The following is a 17,021-nucleotide window of genomic DNA, read 5'->3' on the forward strand; positions in this document are numbered from 1 at the left end:
TACCCTGGATCAGGACACAATCCCTGTTCCCAGTAACTTACATTTTAGTGGAGAAGATTGGATAAACACAAAACTGAGTGTAATAAGTGTTCAAATAAACTTGCAAACTTGATAAGAACACAAAGGGAGGCTTTACTTTCTCCTTGAGGATAGGAATGGGGAAGGAGGACGTAGCATCTGAACTGGTTCTTGATGAATGGATAAGATTTGGGCAGGCAGAGATGGAAGAGGAAAGGCATAACCAAAGGCGTGGAGATGAGGAATGTGCAGAATGTTTGACGATGAGTCTAGAGACCAAAGTTAGGGCCAGATTATGGGAAGGCCTCTGATGTCATACTAAAACATCTGGTTTTTATTTTACAGTCACTGTGAAAGCAATGATTTTTTTGAAGCAGGGAGGTGATAGGAAACAAACAGTTCCTTTAGCATGATCCTTTCTATGTTAGTCTTGATTCTCACTGTTCTCTTGTTCTTTCCCCATTTGCTACCTCCTGAAACCCGGCAGGGAACGGAGGTGGGGAAACAGGGCTAGGTACTGTAAATAGGTGCTATGGGGGCATATCAAGAGGTAGAAAACATGGGCCTTGTTTTCCAGGTGTGGAGAAAATGTTTATATAGAGCTAGCTTATGTACTACTCTGTATTTATATTCTAGTTCATATTATAATGAACAGTAAGAGTGATAGGAGTTCAGAAGAGGAAGAGATTGTCCTCAGGTAAGGGATTAGAGAAGGTTTAAGATTTTCAACCTTGTTTTAAGCCCTCTGATGGCATAGGCCTTTTCACTCTGCATAGTGATTATTTGAAACCTTTACATTCACCTCATGCTCACTGTGCCCACCTGCATCTGCTTACTTTCATCAGATAACCTTGCTTCCCACTGCATGTAGGTGTTAGAGGCTAAGAAGCCTGAATTCAGTCCTTTTCATCATCTCTCACTTCCCTCACCTGCAAACTTGTTTTCATCTTTTACCTATTTTTCATGCCATTCCTGAGAATTTAGTATTCTTTTTTTTTTCCTGTCCAAAGTAGAATGATATAAAGAACACTGGATTTTTTGGAGAAAAACCCGGATTTCAGTTTTGACTTTGTAGTTTACTAGCTGTGGGACCTTGGGCGAAATACTTAATGCCTTTACCTCAGATTCCTGCTTTTGTAGAAGGGAGATAATCTAGCTCCCTCACAAGGTCTGTGTAAAGATTAAATGGCAAATGTGTGTACTGGGTCTAATACACAGCAGACCCTCTTTCCTTTCTTCTCTAGAACTTGTTATCTTCCTTTCCATTGGCTCCTTCCCCTCTGCTTATAAAAATGCTGGATCATTTTCTTGCACCCTCTTCCATGTATAGCCAAGCTTTTTGAGAACATAGAGTGTGCTGGCTGTTCCTATGTCTTCACCTCTTATTCATTCGTAAATGTACTGTAATCTGGCTTCTGTTACTGCTAAAGTACTCAGAGCTCAGTAACTACCTAATTGACAAATTAGGTGGACTCTAGTTTATATTTCTCTGGTAAAAGTAAGGTAGGTCTAGGATAAAAATTTGAAGATTGAGAAAAATTAATATGTAGAATATGCTGGGAAATCAGGGATGAATATTATTGAACGGCTTAATATCCAGTTCAACTTGGCATGAATTTGTAGTAGACCACATCAAGATAGTTCCATAACACATTCTGTTAACTTTCTGGAGCCAAAGAATTGAGAAAGCAGAAGTCATCCATGTCTCCGTGGTGGAAAGATAAGTGAGTGGGCTGGGAGATTTATTGTGTTAATAATAACAGGACTGGGTAGAAAATATATTTTCTTCTAAATGTTGGTAGGAGACGCAGAAAGCCTGCCTGTAGTTTTCAACTGTAGATAAGAAATAAAAGGGAAAAAAGGCAAGATGAGCTGGGTATTTGAACTCTTTTCATGGTCCTGCCATCTCTCTGCAGAGCAGGGGATTAGATGTAGCCTGTTTAAGAACATTAATCTCCCTGCATCTGCTGGCTTTCCATGTCAGGCTTGAGTTCAGAGCTGAACAACTTGAAATCTTGTACAAGGTGGTTTTTATTCTCATAGTTTTGTTAACTAGGCTCAAACCAGCAGGCAACTAACTTGGCATAAATATGTAAATGAACTATGACATGAAGCATCTGAATGTAAATTTAGGTTTAAACTTTCTTTTACAGGGTTGATTGAATTTTTGTGATTACACGTACTAACACAGATTCCCTATATAATGGTTAAGAGTACAGTGTCTGGAACCAAACTCCCTACTTTTATGCCAGCTTCATCACTTACTAGCTTTGTGACCTTGGACAAATCACTTGGTCCCTCTGTGCCTTAGTTCCCTCATTTGTATAATGATGATAGTAAGAGTGCTATCTTACAAGGTTGTTGTAAAGATTAAAATAAGTAAAGTGTTAAGAACATTGCCTGGCACATAGTAAGTACTATATAAATGATTAGCTGTTATTTTGTTCTTGTAAATAGCTTCACTGTTTTTTTTTCAACTGCTTTTTAACCTTTCATCAGATTATTGAAAGTATTATTGAGGAGAGTCAGAAAGTACTACAGCTTGAAGATGACTCTTTGGATTCCAAAGGAAAAGGACAGTCTGATCAGGCTACTGCCAGTCCTATCATGGCTGGAACAGATCTTAGCAATATACCTGGATTGTTAGCCGTAGATCAAGTACTGCAGGAAGATTCCCAAAAGGCAGAGAGTCAGGATGTATCTGAAGAAACTGAATTAGAATCAAAAAAATGTTTTCCTTCTGATGACACATGTGACAAGCCAGTAGATGAAACCACTAAGTTAACTGAAATAAGTTCAACTGAACAACAGCTTAATGTGCCTGAAACTGAAACAGAAGTGTTGAACAAGGAAGCAGTGGAAGTCAAAGAAAGTGATGTTCTAGAACCTGCGTCCTCACACTCCTTATCTACTAAAGATTTTGCTGTTGTGGAAGAAGTTGCTCCTGCCAAACCACCAAGACAGCTTACTCCAGAACCTGATATAGTAGCTAGTACAAAGAAGCCTGTTCCAGCACGCCCACCTCCTCCAACTAATTTCCCGCCTCCTAGACCCCCACCTCCATCTCGACCTGCTCCACCACCAAGAAAAAAGAAAAGCGAATTGGAGTTTGAGGCTCTTAAGACACCTGATCTAGATGGCAAGTATTCATTGAGAAATAGCTATTTTTGTGGGGAGTTTTTGGAGTTGAAACTTGAACTTTCTGATTTTTTTTTTCAGTTTTTGCTGTATATAACCACATTGATGACCAAGTTATAAAACTTATTTTAGTAATAGAAAGTCAAAATGTTTACATTGGTGTTGTTACATTACTGTAATTAAACATTTCAGCAGACTTTCAAATCTGTTACCATTGGAGAGCCAGTGTGGCATAGTGAAAAGAGCATAGGATTTGGACACTTACGATTTGAATTCAAGTCCTAGTTCTCTTCATGTGTAAGTTGTGTAGCCTTGAGGAATTTAACATATTTGAACCCTGGTTTCCCCATATATAAAACGAGAGTAATAAAACCACTTTTCTCAGAGGATTGTTCTAAGCATCAGCCAGATAAAGGTTAAAGCACTTTTCAAGCTATGTATAAGGTCTTATATAAATATTAGTTGTTGTTGTTGTTATTATTATTGCAGTTCCCAAAGAGAATATTACATCTGATACTCTCCTAACTACAAACATGGCTTCAGAGAGTACAGTCAAAGATTCTCAGCCTTCTCTTGATTTGGCAAGTGCTACCAGTGGAGATAAAATAGTTACTGCCCAGGTTGGTGAATTTGTGTTATATTTGATACAGGCTTTCTCAACTTTCTGCAACTGGCTGGTTTGTTGATGGTTTTGGTTTAGGTTTTGGTTTTGGTTTTGGTTTGTTGATTGTTGAACCTTCTTTTCTTCTCCAGGCCAAATATTTCCTTGTCCCCAAAACCTGGCTACCTTACATCCCTTGTCTAGCTCTGCTACTTAAGTAGCTGGCTGATTCTGGCAAGCTATTTAACATCTGAGTCTGAGATGGCTCATTGATGAAATGAGGGGAAAACCTTCCTTGAAGGTTTCTTGCAAGGTTGACATGAGCTAGGGTATGCCAAGTACCTGGCATGTAGTAGATATTCAAAAAGTGACAGATGCTGCTATATGTAATATTTATTAATAAATACCAACTATAATCTTCATTTATCTGACCTATAGTGGTCAAAATTGGGGACTTTTATTTTTTATAATTTCCTTTTCCTAATCCTGAAAAAAACTTCATACACTAGGCTATATATCCATATATGAGGCAATAGAAAGGACTTGATAACATGAATTTCTACCACCGCCAAATTCTGGGATTCAAGGGGGTTACTTATGTGGTAGCTGTGGTTAGAGCAGGTTAGCCGACTGGGAGATACTATCATACTAAGCGAAGTAAGTCAGACAGAGAAAGACAAATATCATATGATATCGGAATCTAAAAAAAAATGATACAAATGAACTTATTTACAAAACAGAAACATACAGACTTGGAAAACAAACTTATGGTTACCAAAGGGGAAAGGTGGGGGGAGGGATAAATTAGGAGTTTGGGATTAACGTATACACACTACTATATATAAAATAGATAATCAACAAGGACCTACTGTACAGCACAGGGAACTCTGCTCAATATTCTGTAATAACCTAAAAGGGGAAAGAACTTGGAAAAGAATAGATACATGTATATGTATAACTGAATCACTTTGCTGTACACCTGAAACTAACACAACATTGTTAATCAACTATACTTCAATATAAAATAAAATTTTTTTTAAAAATCAAGGATTCTGTGGCCACTGGAACTTGGAATAAAATTCAAAGCACATACACACACAAAAAGACACTATAGTCTTTTCAGAGCCTTAGAGCAGAGGTCAACAGTGGCCTGATTTTGTAGGGTCCCCAAGCTAAAAATGGTCTTTATATTTTTAAAGGGTTATTTTTAAAAAAAGAATATGCAACAGACACTATATATGAAGCAAAAAGCTTAAAATATTTACTATCTGGCTCTACAGAAAAAGTTTGCCAACCCCTACCCTCAAGATAGCCATGTGTATAGCTCTGATTAATGGCAGTATTAGTGCTGGCATTTTACTGGTAGAGAACTGCTTTTGGGCCAGGTTCAAATAGAACATTTATTTGCTTTCAAGACTACTCAGACATTATTTCATGAGCAGCAACACTTTTGGTACCTAATGTTTTTCAGCATGCTGGGAATAATAAAAGACTGAAATGGAGTGCTCCATTTAAATTTTTAGTAGACTCCATTATGTGTATTATGGAATTCTTTAGAACTGTGTGTGGTAATGAATAATTGAATATTTATAGAAATTGATTCAGTCTACTTTCTGTTTATAAAATTATAATTTCAGGAAAATGGAAAAGCACCTGATGGGCAGACAATAGCAGGTGAAGTGATGGGCCCTCAGAGACCTAGATCCAACTCTGGGAGAGAGCTTACTGATGAGGTATAATTAGATTTTTTTGTTCTTGAAAACATAAAATATAAAGGTCATGATGAGAAGATGAAAAAATTCTAGAGATGAATGGTGATGATGGTTGCACGACAATGTAAATGTACTTGATGCCGCTGAACTGTACAATTAAAAGTGGTTAAAATGGTAAATTTTGTATTATATATATTTTACCATGATTTTAAAAAATTAGCTTTATTGCTGTTAGGCAAAAAAATCATAATGTAGAGGAAAAAATGAAAATTGAAGATTGTCTTAGTTTTTTTTTTTTTAATATGCTGGAGTTTGAACTCTGACTTAAACTTGCCCTTTCACATAATTATATGGTGCAATAAGTGTATTGAAAGCAAGGCCTATGTTTTATCGAAAGTGGGCTTAAAAAAAACTTGATATTATAGGTATATGTTTTTATACATATTAGATTATGTACAGTGTATACAGACTCAATGTTTAATTCTTACCTTAAAATTTAGTATACATCTATTGGCCGATTTATTCAGAATGAAGTTTTGAAGCAAAATCTTAATTTTTGTTTCTTTTAAACAGTACATTTAAAAAAATTATTGTACTTTGGAAAACAGTTTGGTAGTTCCTCAAAATATTAAGCATCGAGTTACCATGACCCAGCAATACCAATCCTATGTATACACCAAAGAGAAAGGAAAACATACATCCACACAAAAAATATACATAGGTGTTCATATTAGCGAAAGTGTGGAAACGACACAAATGTCCAACACCGATGAATGGATAAATAAAATGTAGTATATCCATCCATGTGGACTATTTTTTGGCAATTAAAAGGAAAGAGATACATGCTGCAATATGGATGAACCTTGACAGCATGATGCTAAGTGAAAGAAGCCAATCACAAAAAACTACATACTATATGATTTAATTTATATGAAATGTCCCGAATAGGCAAATCCATAGAGGAAAAAAGTAGATTCGTGGTTGCCAGGGACTGGGAGGAGAGGGGAATACGGCATGACAGCTAATGGGTATATGGTTTCTTTTGGGGGAGGTAGAAGTGTTCTAAACTTAGATAATGGTGATAATTGCACAACTCTGTGAATGTACTCAGAACCATTGAATTATACGCTTTATTTTTTTTTTTTTTTTTAAAGTTTCTTTTCTTTTTCTTTAATTTATTTATTTATTTATTTATTTATTTTTGGGTATGTTGGGTCTTCATTTCTATGCGAGGGCTTTCTCTAGTTGCGGCAAGCGGGGGCCACTCTTCATCGCGGTGCGCGGGCCTCTATCGCGGCCTCTCTTGTTGCGGAGCACAGGCTCCAGACGCGCAGGCTCAGTAGTTGCGGCTCACGGGCCTAGTTGCTCTGTAGCATGTGGGATCTTCCCAGACCAGGGCTCGAACCCATGTCCCCTGCATTAGCAGGCAGATTCTCAACCACTGCACCACCAGGGAAGCCCGAATTATACGCTTTAAATGAGTGCATTTTGTGGTGTGGAAATTGTATCTCACTAAAAATGTTTAAATTGTACATAGTACTGAATGTATCTAGAAAGTTCTTAGCTTGAATTTTTGAGGATTTTGTAGATTCAAAAAGATAATTAAATTATAGGTACTCTCGGTGTTATTTTTTACTTCAGGAAATTTTAGCCAGTGTAATGATTAAGAATCTGGATACTGGAGAAGAAATACCTTTGAGTCTTGCAGAAGAGAAACTGCCAACAGGTATTAATCCTCTCACTCTACACATCATGAGAAGGACTAAGGAATATGTAAGGTATGGCCTAATGTTATTATTTATCATTTGTAGTATTTCATTCAGAGTGGTGAAAAGTTCTCTGTTTATGAACTATGAGAGTCCCTAATTTGGTTTCATTCAGTCTTCTAATTTTAAAGTTAGAATTAAAATTAGAGTTAGTTAATGTATGTATTCTTAAACTTTTTTCTCTCTCTTTTTTAAAATGAGCTTTTTTTTTAAGATTCCACATATAAGTGATATCATAAAGTATTTGTCTTTCTCTGTCTGTTATTTCATTTAGCTTAATGCTCCCAAGGTCCATCCATGTTGTCACAAATGGCTGGATTTCCTTCCTTTTTATGGCTAAATAATATTCTTCTGTGAGAGTGTGTGTGTGTGTGTCACATTTTCTTTATCCAGCTTTGTTCTCAAGGTTGTACAATTACTTGGGGAAAAATATATATATATATCTTAAATCTCATAGTATTTGGTTTGTCTTCTTTTAAAATGATTTATATTGGATTGGCCAAAAAGTTTGTTCGGGTTTTGCTATAACATCTTACAGAAAACCCGAACAAACTTTTCGGCCAACCCAATATTATACTAGAGACAATATTAGAACACATGAAGCTAAAAAGCCATGTGGGATAAACTCCTGGTCTTCTGAAACCTTGCTTTAAGGATCAGAAATGTTATAAATAATTGTATTGTCTTTTTAGGGTCAGAAAGTGTCTTTAGAGTGAGGTGATTGACTTTACTGTGAGATGTATGTAGAACTAAGAAATAATATCTGTGAAAGCAAAGCTTTCACATGATGTGCCTGGTAAGTAAGGAGGGAGATATTTATAAGTTAATGTGTCATTTCTGTGCAGCATGTTTTGCCCAGCAAAAAGCCTTGTTTGTGTTAGGTTTTTCTTAAATTCCTAAATTGCATTCATTTGCATTTTGTATGTACATTGCACCTTGCTTAAAGATTCTACTCTATGATCTTTCAGGTCTTTAAATTCTCAGGGTCATCATTTAAATTAAACTTATATAAAGCATGTTAACATTTTTTTCTTACACTGATTAGCTAATTGTATACTAAGTATACATAGAGATTTTTGAGAAGTATTGGGGAAATGGCTTCTTATAAAATGACTACTTCTTCTTGTAGTAATGACGCAGCACAGTCAGATGATGAAGAGAAGTTACAGTCTCAACAAACAGATACTGATGGTGGAAGGTTAAAACAGAAAACGTGAGTTACAGTACATCCCTTTTCTTCATTTCAGGCTTTTATTTAAAAGAAAAAAATATATATATATATATGAGAGCTGCCATATTTTAAATCTATACTCTGTCCAGTTTATATGTCCATCCACCACTACCACTCCCTGCCCTCAGGCAATGGATTATGAGTTCCTTGAGGCTGTCTTGGTCATTTTTATAGCATCTGACATACAGTAAATGATCAATACATTTTGCATCATGCTTATATTTTTCTGATGGTAGGTGCCAGAAGTGTTGGTAGAAGAACATGATTGTCCTTGAAGTTGCTTTTTCCATTTCTCATCTCTCCAAATCCTATTTCTTTCTAAACCCAACTACGTGAGATTCTTCCTGACTACTCCAGTTCATAGTAAAGTTTTTCCTGTTCTCAATTTCAATGACACCTATTGTCTACGTAACTTACATTTGCTGTTTATATTTTATATTATCTTAAACTGTTTTCTGATTTTAAAAAATAAGATAAATACATGTTAAACAACTAGACCATATGTTGCAAAAGGATTTTGATCACACCATTCTTCTTCTTCCCCTGTAAAAATCTAGCACAGTGCTGGACATGTAGGTTTTGCTTGATTATACACAAGTCACTTAATTGGCAATAATTCAGTCTAAGGCCTAAAATGAGTTCTCCACTCAAGTCTGATCTTTTCCTAGTGTGGCAAGTATAGCAAAGAAAGCATTGAGATTTTTTACAGCAGGTATGCCCACAGTGGAGGTATATGATAACACCTCAGCTATCTGGACCTTGGCCTTCGAGCAATGGCAACTATCAGGAGCCGGAGAATTAGAATTATTCAGGAGACATATAGACATCCAGGGAAGATGTCACTTGCTCCATGCACTAAAGCTCATTATTTTTTAAAAGAAAAGCTCCTCAGGTTTATTCAAAGCCTTTATACTTACTTCTTACATAATTTCTAAAAATCTGGTCATCTGGTATCTGATCTCAGAGCAAAATAGAAGCAGCAGACTGACATGTAAATCAGCACATAAGAATGTCAGATAATACTCTGATTGCAAGAGAGGAATCAGGAAAATGATAGAAAAGGACTCACACATTGCACAACCATTTCACATGGCAGTGCTTTCAACTTCTTCTCATGTTGTGACATACAGAACATGATATTATTTGCACTGAACCCTGGGGTAAACTGATGAGGCAGCTGATGGCCAAAAGAGACTGGCCCAGGGTTCTGGTTTCTCTGGGCCCTACCCTGTTGCCTTGAAGGCTGAGAGGGGAACCAATATTATGGCTCACTTGCAATCCATTTGAAAAGCCTTGAATGTATTAAAGAATAGTAAAGATGGTAACTGACCCTATTTATTAAAGAAAGAAACTTATCGAGCATTAAGTGCCATTGAAGAGGGCACAAAAGTATGTATTTTAGAAATGTTCTCATCCAAAATGATTAAAATATCTGTTTTCTTGCTTAAAGTAGTACAAACCTATAGTTAACCAGAAAATATAACTTCAGAGTTATAGGTAGCAGAGACCTTATTGTGATTTTTAAAATGGTTTATCTGTTTTTAATCTCTATATCTGTATGTAATCTCTGTAGCACAGATATAGAGAACAAATTAGTGGTTACCAGTGGGGAGAGGGAAGGGGGGAGAGGCAAGATAGGGGTAAGGAATTAAGAGGTACAAACTACTATGTGTAAAATAAATAAGCTACAAGGATATATTGTACAGCATGGTGAATATAGCCACTATTTTATAATAACTTTAATTTTTATTTTATATTGGAGTATAGTTGATTTACAATAGCATGTTAGTTTTACAGGTGTACAGCAAAGTGATTCAGTTATACATATATCCATTCTTTTTCAGATTCTTTTCCCATATAGGTTATTACTCAATATTGAGTAGACTTCCCTGTGCTATACAGTAGGTCCTTGTTGATAATCTATTTTATATATAGTAGTGTGTATATGATAATTCCAAACTCCTAATTTATCCCTCCCCCCCACACCTTTCCCCTTTGGTAACCGTAAGTTTGTTTTCGAAGTCTGTGAGTATATTTCTCTTTTGTAAATAAGTTCATTTGTATCCTTGTTTTTAGATTCCACATGTAAGTGATATCATGTGATATTTGTCTTTCCCTGTCTGACTTACTTCACTTAGTATGATAACCTCTAGGTCCGTCCATGTTGCTGCAAATGGCAGTATTTCATTCTTTTTTTATGACTGAGTAATATTCCATTGTATATATGTACCACATCTTCTTTATCCATTCCTCTGTTGATGGACATTTAGGTTGCTTCCGTGTCTTGGCTATTGTGAGTAGTGCTGGTATGAACGTTGGGGTGCGTGTATCTTTTCAAAGTATGTTTTTCTCCAGATATATGCCCAGAGAAGTGGGATTGCTGGATCATATGGTAGTTCTTTTAGTTTTTTAAGGAACCTCCATACTGTTCTCCATAGTGGCTGTACCAATTTACATTCCTACCAACAGTGCAAGAGGGTTCCCTTTTCTCCACACCCTCTCCAGCATTTATTGTTTGTAGACTTTCTGATGATGGCCATTCTGACCAGTGTGAGGTGATACCTCATTGTAGTTTTGATTTGCATTTCTCTTATAATTAGTGATGTTGAACATCTTTTCGTGTGCTTTTTGGCCATCTGTATGTCTTCTTTGGAGAAATGTCTATTTAGATCTTCTGCCCATTTTTTGACTGGGTTGTTTGGTTTTTTTTGATATTGAGCTGCATGAGCTGTTTTGTATATTTTGGAAATGAATCCCTTGTCTGTCACTTCGTTTGCAAATATTTTCTCCCATTCTGTGGGCTTTCTTTGTTTATGGTTTCCTTTGCTGTGCAAAAGCTTTTAAGTTTAATTGGGTCCCATTTGTTTATTTTTGTTTTTATTTTCATTACTCTAGGAGGTGGATCCAAAAAGATCTTGCTGCGATTTATGTCAGAGTGTTCTGCCTATGTTTTCCTCTAAGAGTTTTGTAGTATCTGGTCTTACATTGAGGTCTTTAATCCATTTTGAGTTTATTTTTGTGTATGGTGTTAGAAAATGTTCTAATTTCATTCTTTTACATGTAGCTGTCCAGTTTTCCCAGCACCACTTATTGAAGAGACTGTCGTTTCTCCAATGTGTATTCTTGCCTCCTTTGTCATAGATTAATTGACCATAGGTGGAGTATAATCTATAAAAAGTTTGAATCACTACATTATACACCTGAAACTAATATAATATTATAAATCAACTATACCTCAGAAAAAAAGGTTTACCTGGGAATTCCCTGGCGGTCCAGTGGTTAGCACTCCACACTTTCACTGCCGAGGGCCCGGGTTCGATCCCTGCTCAGGGAACTAAGATCCCACAAGCCGTGTGGTGTGGCCAAAAAAAAAAAGGTTTATCATCTATGTTTTATGATTATCAAAAGTAATACAGAAATGGGTAAAAAAGAAAATGAAAGTCTCTCATACTCGCACCCCCAGAAATAATCTTTAGGTATGTTCACCATAGAATTTTTTTTTTAATTTATTTATTTTTGGCTGCATTGGGTCTTCATTGCTGTGCGTGGGCTTTCTCTAGTTGCGGCGAGCGGGGGCTACTCTTCTTTGCCGGGTGTGGGCTTCTCATTGCGGTGGCTTCTCTTGTTGCGGAGCACAGGCTCTAGGCGCGTGGGTTTCACTAGTTGTGGCACACAGGCTCAGTAGTTGTGGCTCGTGGGCTCTAGAGCGCAGGCTCAGTAGTTGTGGCTCGTGGGCTCTAGAGCGCAGGCTCAGTAGTTGTGGCGCACGAGCTTAGTTGCTCCACGGCATGTGGGATCTTCCCAGACCAGGGATCGAACCTGTGTCCCCTGCATTGGCACGTGGATTCTTAACCACTGTGCCACCAGGGAAGTCCCCACCATAGAATTTTTTCTCACAAAAGTGAAGTTATACTGTGTCTATAGTTTATTGACTTTTTAAAAAAAATACCTATTATGTAATGGACATCTCTTCATATCAGTACCAATTGTAACATATTGTAGTCTTTCTGTCAGTTAGACATGGGAGTTTGGTGCTGCAGATAAAATCGTTAGGAAGACAATCGTAGTCTCTACCCTCATAGAGCTTCCAGTTAAATAAGAGAAACAGACACTAAACATGTAATTACACAGATAAATCTAACTATGTTTGTAGTAATTACTATAAAAGAATATATGGGGTGCTATGGGAGTGTATAACAGGAAAATCTGTTCTAAAGAGTCACGGAGGGCTTTTTTAAAAGAGAGCTATTTGTTCTGAGACCTAAAAGATGAGTAGAAATTAGCCAAGGGAGAAGTGTTCCAGGCAGAAATAACTACCCATCCAAAGGCCTTGAGGTGACTAAAAGCTTGGTACATTTCAAGAACTGAGGTTAGGGCTTCCCTGGTGGCACAGTGGTTAAGAATCCACCTGCCAGTGCAGGGGACACGGGTTCAAGCCCTGGTCTGGGAAAATCCTACATGCCGCGGAGCAACTAAGCCCGTGTGCCACAACGACTGAGCCTGTGCTCTAGAGCCCGTGAGCCACAACTACTGAGCCCACGTGCCACAACTACTGAAACCCACACGCCTAGAACCCGTGCTCCACAACAAGAGAAGCCACCGCAATGAGAAGCCTGTGCACCGCAACAAAGAGTAGACCCCGCTCGCCACAACTAGAGAAAGCCGTGCACAGCAACGAAGAACCAAAGCAGCCAAAAATAAATAAATAAATTAATTCATTAATTAAAAAAAAAAAGAACTGAGGTTAGTCTCATTTATTTTATTGCATTCCATTGTAAGGATATACCATAACTTATTTATCCATTCCTCTGTTAGTGAAAATTCAGTTTATCTCTACTTTTTATCTATTCTAAACAATATTGCAGTGAACATCTTTGTATATATGCTTGGCACCTTTTTCAAATACTATCCTAAATTTCATGAGCTCCCGTGAATTGGTAAAAATTTACCCCTGGTCTGTAAATTTTGTTTGGTTTTAAATATCATGTATGGTGCTTTGTTTTTTATAATTTTAATATATGAAATTTGAGACTTAGATAATTGAAAAAGCAATAAATAAGTCCTATTTATGCAAGCCTGAGATGCATATTTGCATTACATTGTGTTTGGGAATACCTACTGGGAAAGCTCAGCCTAACTATATTGCGTGCTAATACCCAAATGGAAAGAGAAGGGACAAGGGGCATCTTAGGCTACCAAAGCATTTTATTTTATAAGTAAATACCTCTTTACAGTTTCTTTGTATTGGTAAAATATGTTCTTAAGGATGACTCCCTAGAGCAGTCTTCTCAAAGCAATTCTCTTGCAGATTCATGGCCTCACCCCCAGACCCTCTAAATCACATGTTCCGGGGATGGGGCCCAGATATCTGCACTTTAAAACACTCCCCTCCCACTCCGTTCCCACCAAGTGATTATTATCCACCACTGAAAACTAGTGCTCTAGAGGATATGATATTGTACACTGCGGGGAACTGCCTATATTTCCTTTGTAGCCATATTGATTTGAGTATATTTATTCCATAGAACAAGGGATTTGGGAACTCAAAGACCTGCTATGTATATACAAAAGGAGTTATTTCAAAATGATACACTTTACCAGTCACAGCTCATGAGATTTTCTGTGAATTGTTGAACTTTTACAGTTAGTTGAGTTAATAAGAAGTAATTTGGGTTGGGTTTTTTGTTTTTGTTTTGTTTTTTGGTATTTTTGTTAAGGACTCAACTAAAGAAGTTCCTAGGAAAATCAGTAAAGAGAGCAAAGCACCTTGCTGAGGAATACGGTGAACGTGCTGTGAATAAAGTTAAAAGTGTTAGAGACGAAGGTAAGTGAAATAGAACATTTCAACTGAATACTTAATTGATTTGTGATCATTTAAATTTAGCCTGTAGTTTGTAAGAAGCATTCTATTTTATTGAAAGTAATAAACCTTAATAGCTAATATCTTAGCATTTCAATAAATCATGTTACTCTCACTATCAATTTTATGAGTGGGAAGAAAAATGAATTTATGCATCTTAAACATGAATTTGTACATACTTTGTGACTAGCAACCTGGAAGAGTTGAGTGTTCAGTAATCAGTTGTAAATTCGTTTTGTAAGGCTATTTAGTGTTTATAAATATTCTCAAAATTAGGTAAATTTTCTGAATTTCCACACCTTAACTTCCTATGCCTTTGTTATAATTGTGCTCATTTGTTTTATTTAATAAACACTTACATAGTATTTATTCTGTGCCAGACACTGTTCCAAACACTTTCACCTGTGTTAACTCGTTTAATCCTCTTAAAAACTCTATGAGGTAAGTACCATTATTATCCCCATTTTATAGATGAGAAAACTGAGGCACAGAAAGGTCAAATACCTTGCCCATAGTCACACAGATAATAAATGGCAGAGCTGGATTTGGACCCAGGCAATCTTGTACCAGATTCCATGCTGCTAACCAATATGCTATTTAGTAATAGACAGATTTTGCTTTTCCAATTAATGAATTTTCTTGGTAAGCAGTACTTATGAAAATATGACAGTAGCAACATCTACATTAGCTAGTGATGATTTCTATTGCTTTTCAGTGTTTCATACTGATCAAGATGATCCTTCATCAAGTGATGATGAAGGAATGCCATACACAAGACCAGTTAAATTCAAAGCAGCACATGGCTTCAAAGGACCTTATGATTTTGATCAGATCAAAGTGGTACAAGATCTTAGTGGTGAACATATGGTAAGCAACCTTTTTATTTTTCAGGATTGATTCTGTTTTCATTGAGAGAAATACTTTGGTTTCTATAAAGCTGATGTCTTATGTATGTAATTTTGCTAGCCTGAGCCATGAAGAGTGAATTGATAATAATATGATTTAATAAATAGGTAATGCAAAGTCTGTCTCTGAATCATTGTTCAAGAAGTGACTTATTGAATAAGTAAACTCTAGGCCTGTATTATTAAGAAAGCTATGCAAACTTTCTTTTACCAGAGAAAGGTACCAAACTTTAAAGCAGTTAAGGGTGATCTGTCACTTTGAACAATGTTTAAAATGCTCCCTGGTATATTTTAAATAATTTATACAAATATTTCAGAAGCTCAATATATTTTGTAAAGTGACAGAACAAGGAGAGAGGTAGAGGTACAAGTCGTCTATCAGAGTTAAAATGTACCAAAGTAGATATAAAGTTCACAAATACATTACAGTTACCCCCTGAAAATGCTAGGAATGCAGGGAAGGCAGTAATAAACTCAGAACTGGGTAAGTGATACTGTTGGTCTTTGATCAGGGAATCTACTTATCTATTTAGATTTTAAATCTAAAAGTTAGCTTACACATATCAGTTGGCAGCCAGATTTGACTTTACTTTGGTGCTTATAATCTACACATAAAACGTTTGAGTTGTATAGCACAGGGAACTATATTCAATATCCTGTGATAAACTATAATGGGAAAGAATATGAAAAAGAATGTATATGTATAACTGAATCACTGTGCTGTACAACAGAAATTAACACAACGTTGTAAATCAACTATACTTCAATAAAATAAATTTTTTAAAAAGTTTCAATTGATTATAGTAACTTCCTTAAGGAATCTGATGAATTTCCTTGTACTGTATTGATTCTCTTTCATTATTTCCAGTTTTAAGTAAATCTCATTGCAGTAGGCTCCAAATGACAAATTTCTTAACATACTTGAATTTTGTGGAAATGAATGTTATTCCAGTATATAAACTGTTACCTCTAACTTGGATGATCTTTTTGACCTGCATAGATGTGTGTTATAATAGTGGTTATAACAATATTTGTTGTAATAGGATTTGGCCTTTCCAATTTAAGCGTTCACATTCTTTACCGTGCCCGCCCCCACACACACACATACTTCCGCACTGTTTTTAGTACTGTCTGTCTGGGAATTTTAGCCATATGCTGCAAAACCTTTTTTCTGGGGAGAAAAATAGAATGAGACCACACCATTCCAACACTTCTAAATGACCAGTGCTGTGAGGGTCACTGCTAAGCTGGGCCTTATTCTTCCCTCAGCCCTGGTCAGGAGTTGTTATTGCTATTCTGAGATCTGTGCCCCCTCCTATCCCACTCGCCCTCATATTCAGCTAGGAGACTGAGGACCCCAGACTAGGATTTGTTCTTTTGCAATGAAGGTTTCTGGCCACCTCAGATCTCCCATTTCCATTAATATGTGGACAAGGTTTGAGGTCTTGAAGTTGTTAGTTTATTTTTATTCTTTAATAAATTTATTTATTTTATTTTTTTAATTTTTGGCTGCGTTCAGCCCTCGCTGCTGCGCGTGGGCCCTCTCCAGTTGCAGCGAGCAGGGACTACTCTTCGTTGAGTGCACGGGCTTCTCATTGCGGTGGCTTCTCCTGTTGCAGTGCCCGGGCTCTAGGCGCACAGGCTTCAGTAGTTGTGGCTCACCAGCTCTAGAGCGCAGGCTCAGTAGTTGTGGTGCACGGGCTTAGCTGCTCCGCGGCATGCGGGGTCCTCCCGGACCAGGGCTCGAACCCGTGTCCCTTGCATTGGCAGGCAGATTCCTAACCACTGCG

General features: G+C 36.9%; 1 protein-coding gene across 1 annotated transcript in view; it reads left to right on the forward strand.

Moving 5' to 3' along the window:
* The window catches only part of WDR44 (WD repeat domain 44), an 82,604-nt gene that overhangs the window by 31,096 nt on the left and 34,487 nt on the right, over positions 1 to 17,021 (forward strand). The window contains exons 4-10 of the mRNA XM_059910958.1: positions 2,518 to 3,157; positions 3,646 to 3,776; positions 5,395 to 5,490; positions 7,111 to 7,247; positions 8,365 to 8,448; positions 14,184 to 14,290; positions 15,042 to 15,193. Of these exons, the coding sequence (XP_059766941.1) occupies positions 2,518 to 3,157; positions 3,646 to 3,776; positions 5,395 to 5,490; positions 7,111 to 7,247; positions 8,365 to 8,448; positions 14,184 to 14,290; positions 15,042 to 15,193 (1,347 nt within the window). The remainder of the gene's footprint in view (positions 1 to 2,517; positions 3,158 to 3,645; positions 3,777 to 5,394; positions 5,491 to 7,110; positions 7,248 to 8,364; positions 8,449 to 14,183; positions 14,291 to 15,041; positions 15,194 to 17,021) is intronic.

Source organism: Balaenoptera ricei, chromosome X (assembly GCF_028023285.1).
Source record: "Balaenoptera ricei isolate mBalRic1 chromosome X, mBalRic1.hap2, whole genome shotgun sequence".
NCBI classification, from domain to species: Eukaryota; Metazoa; Chordata; class Mammalia; order Artiodactyla; family Balaenopteridae; genus Balaenoptera; species Balaenoptera ricei.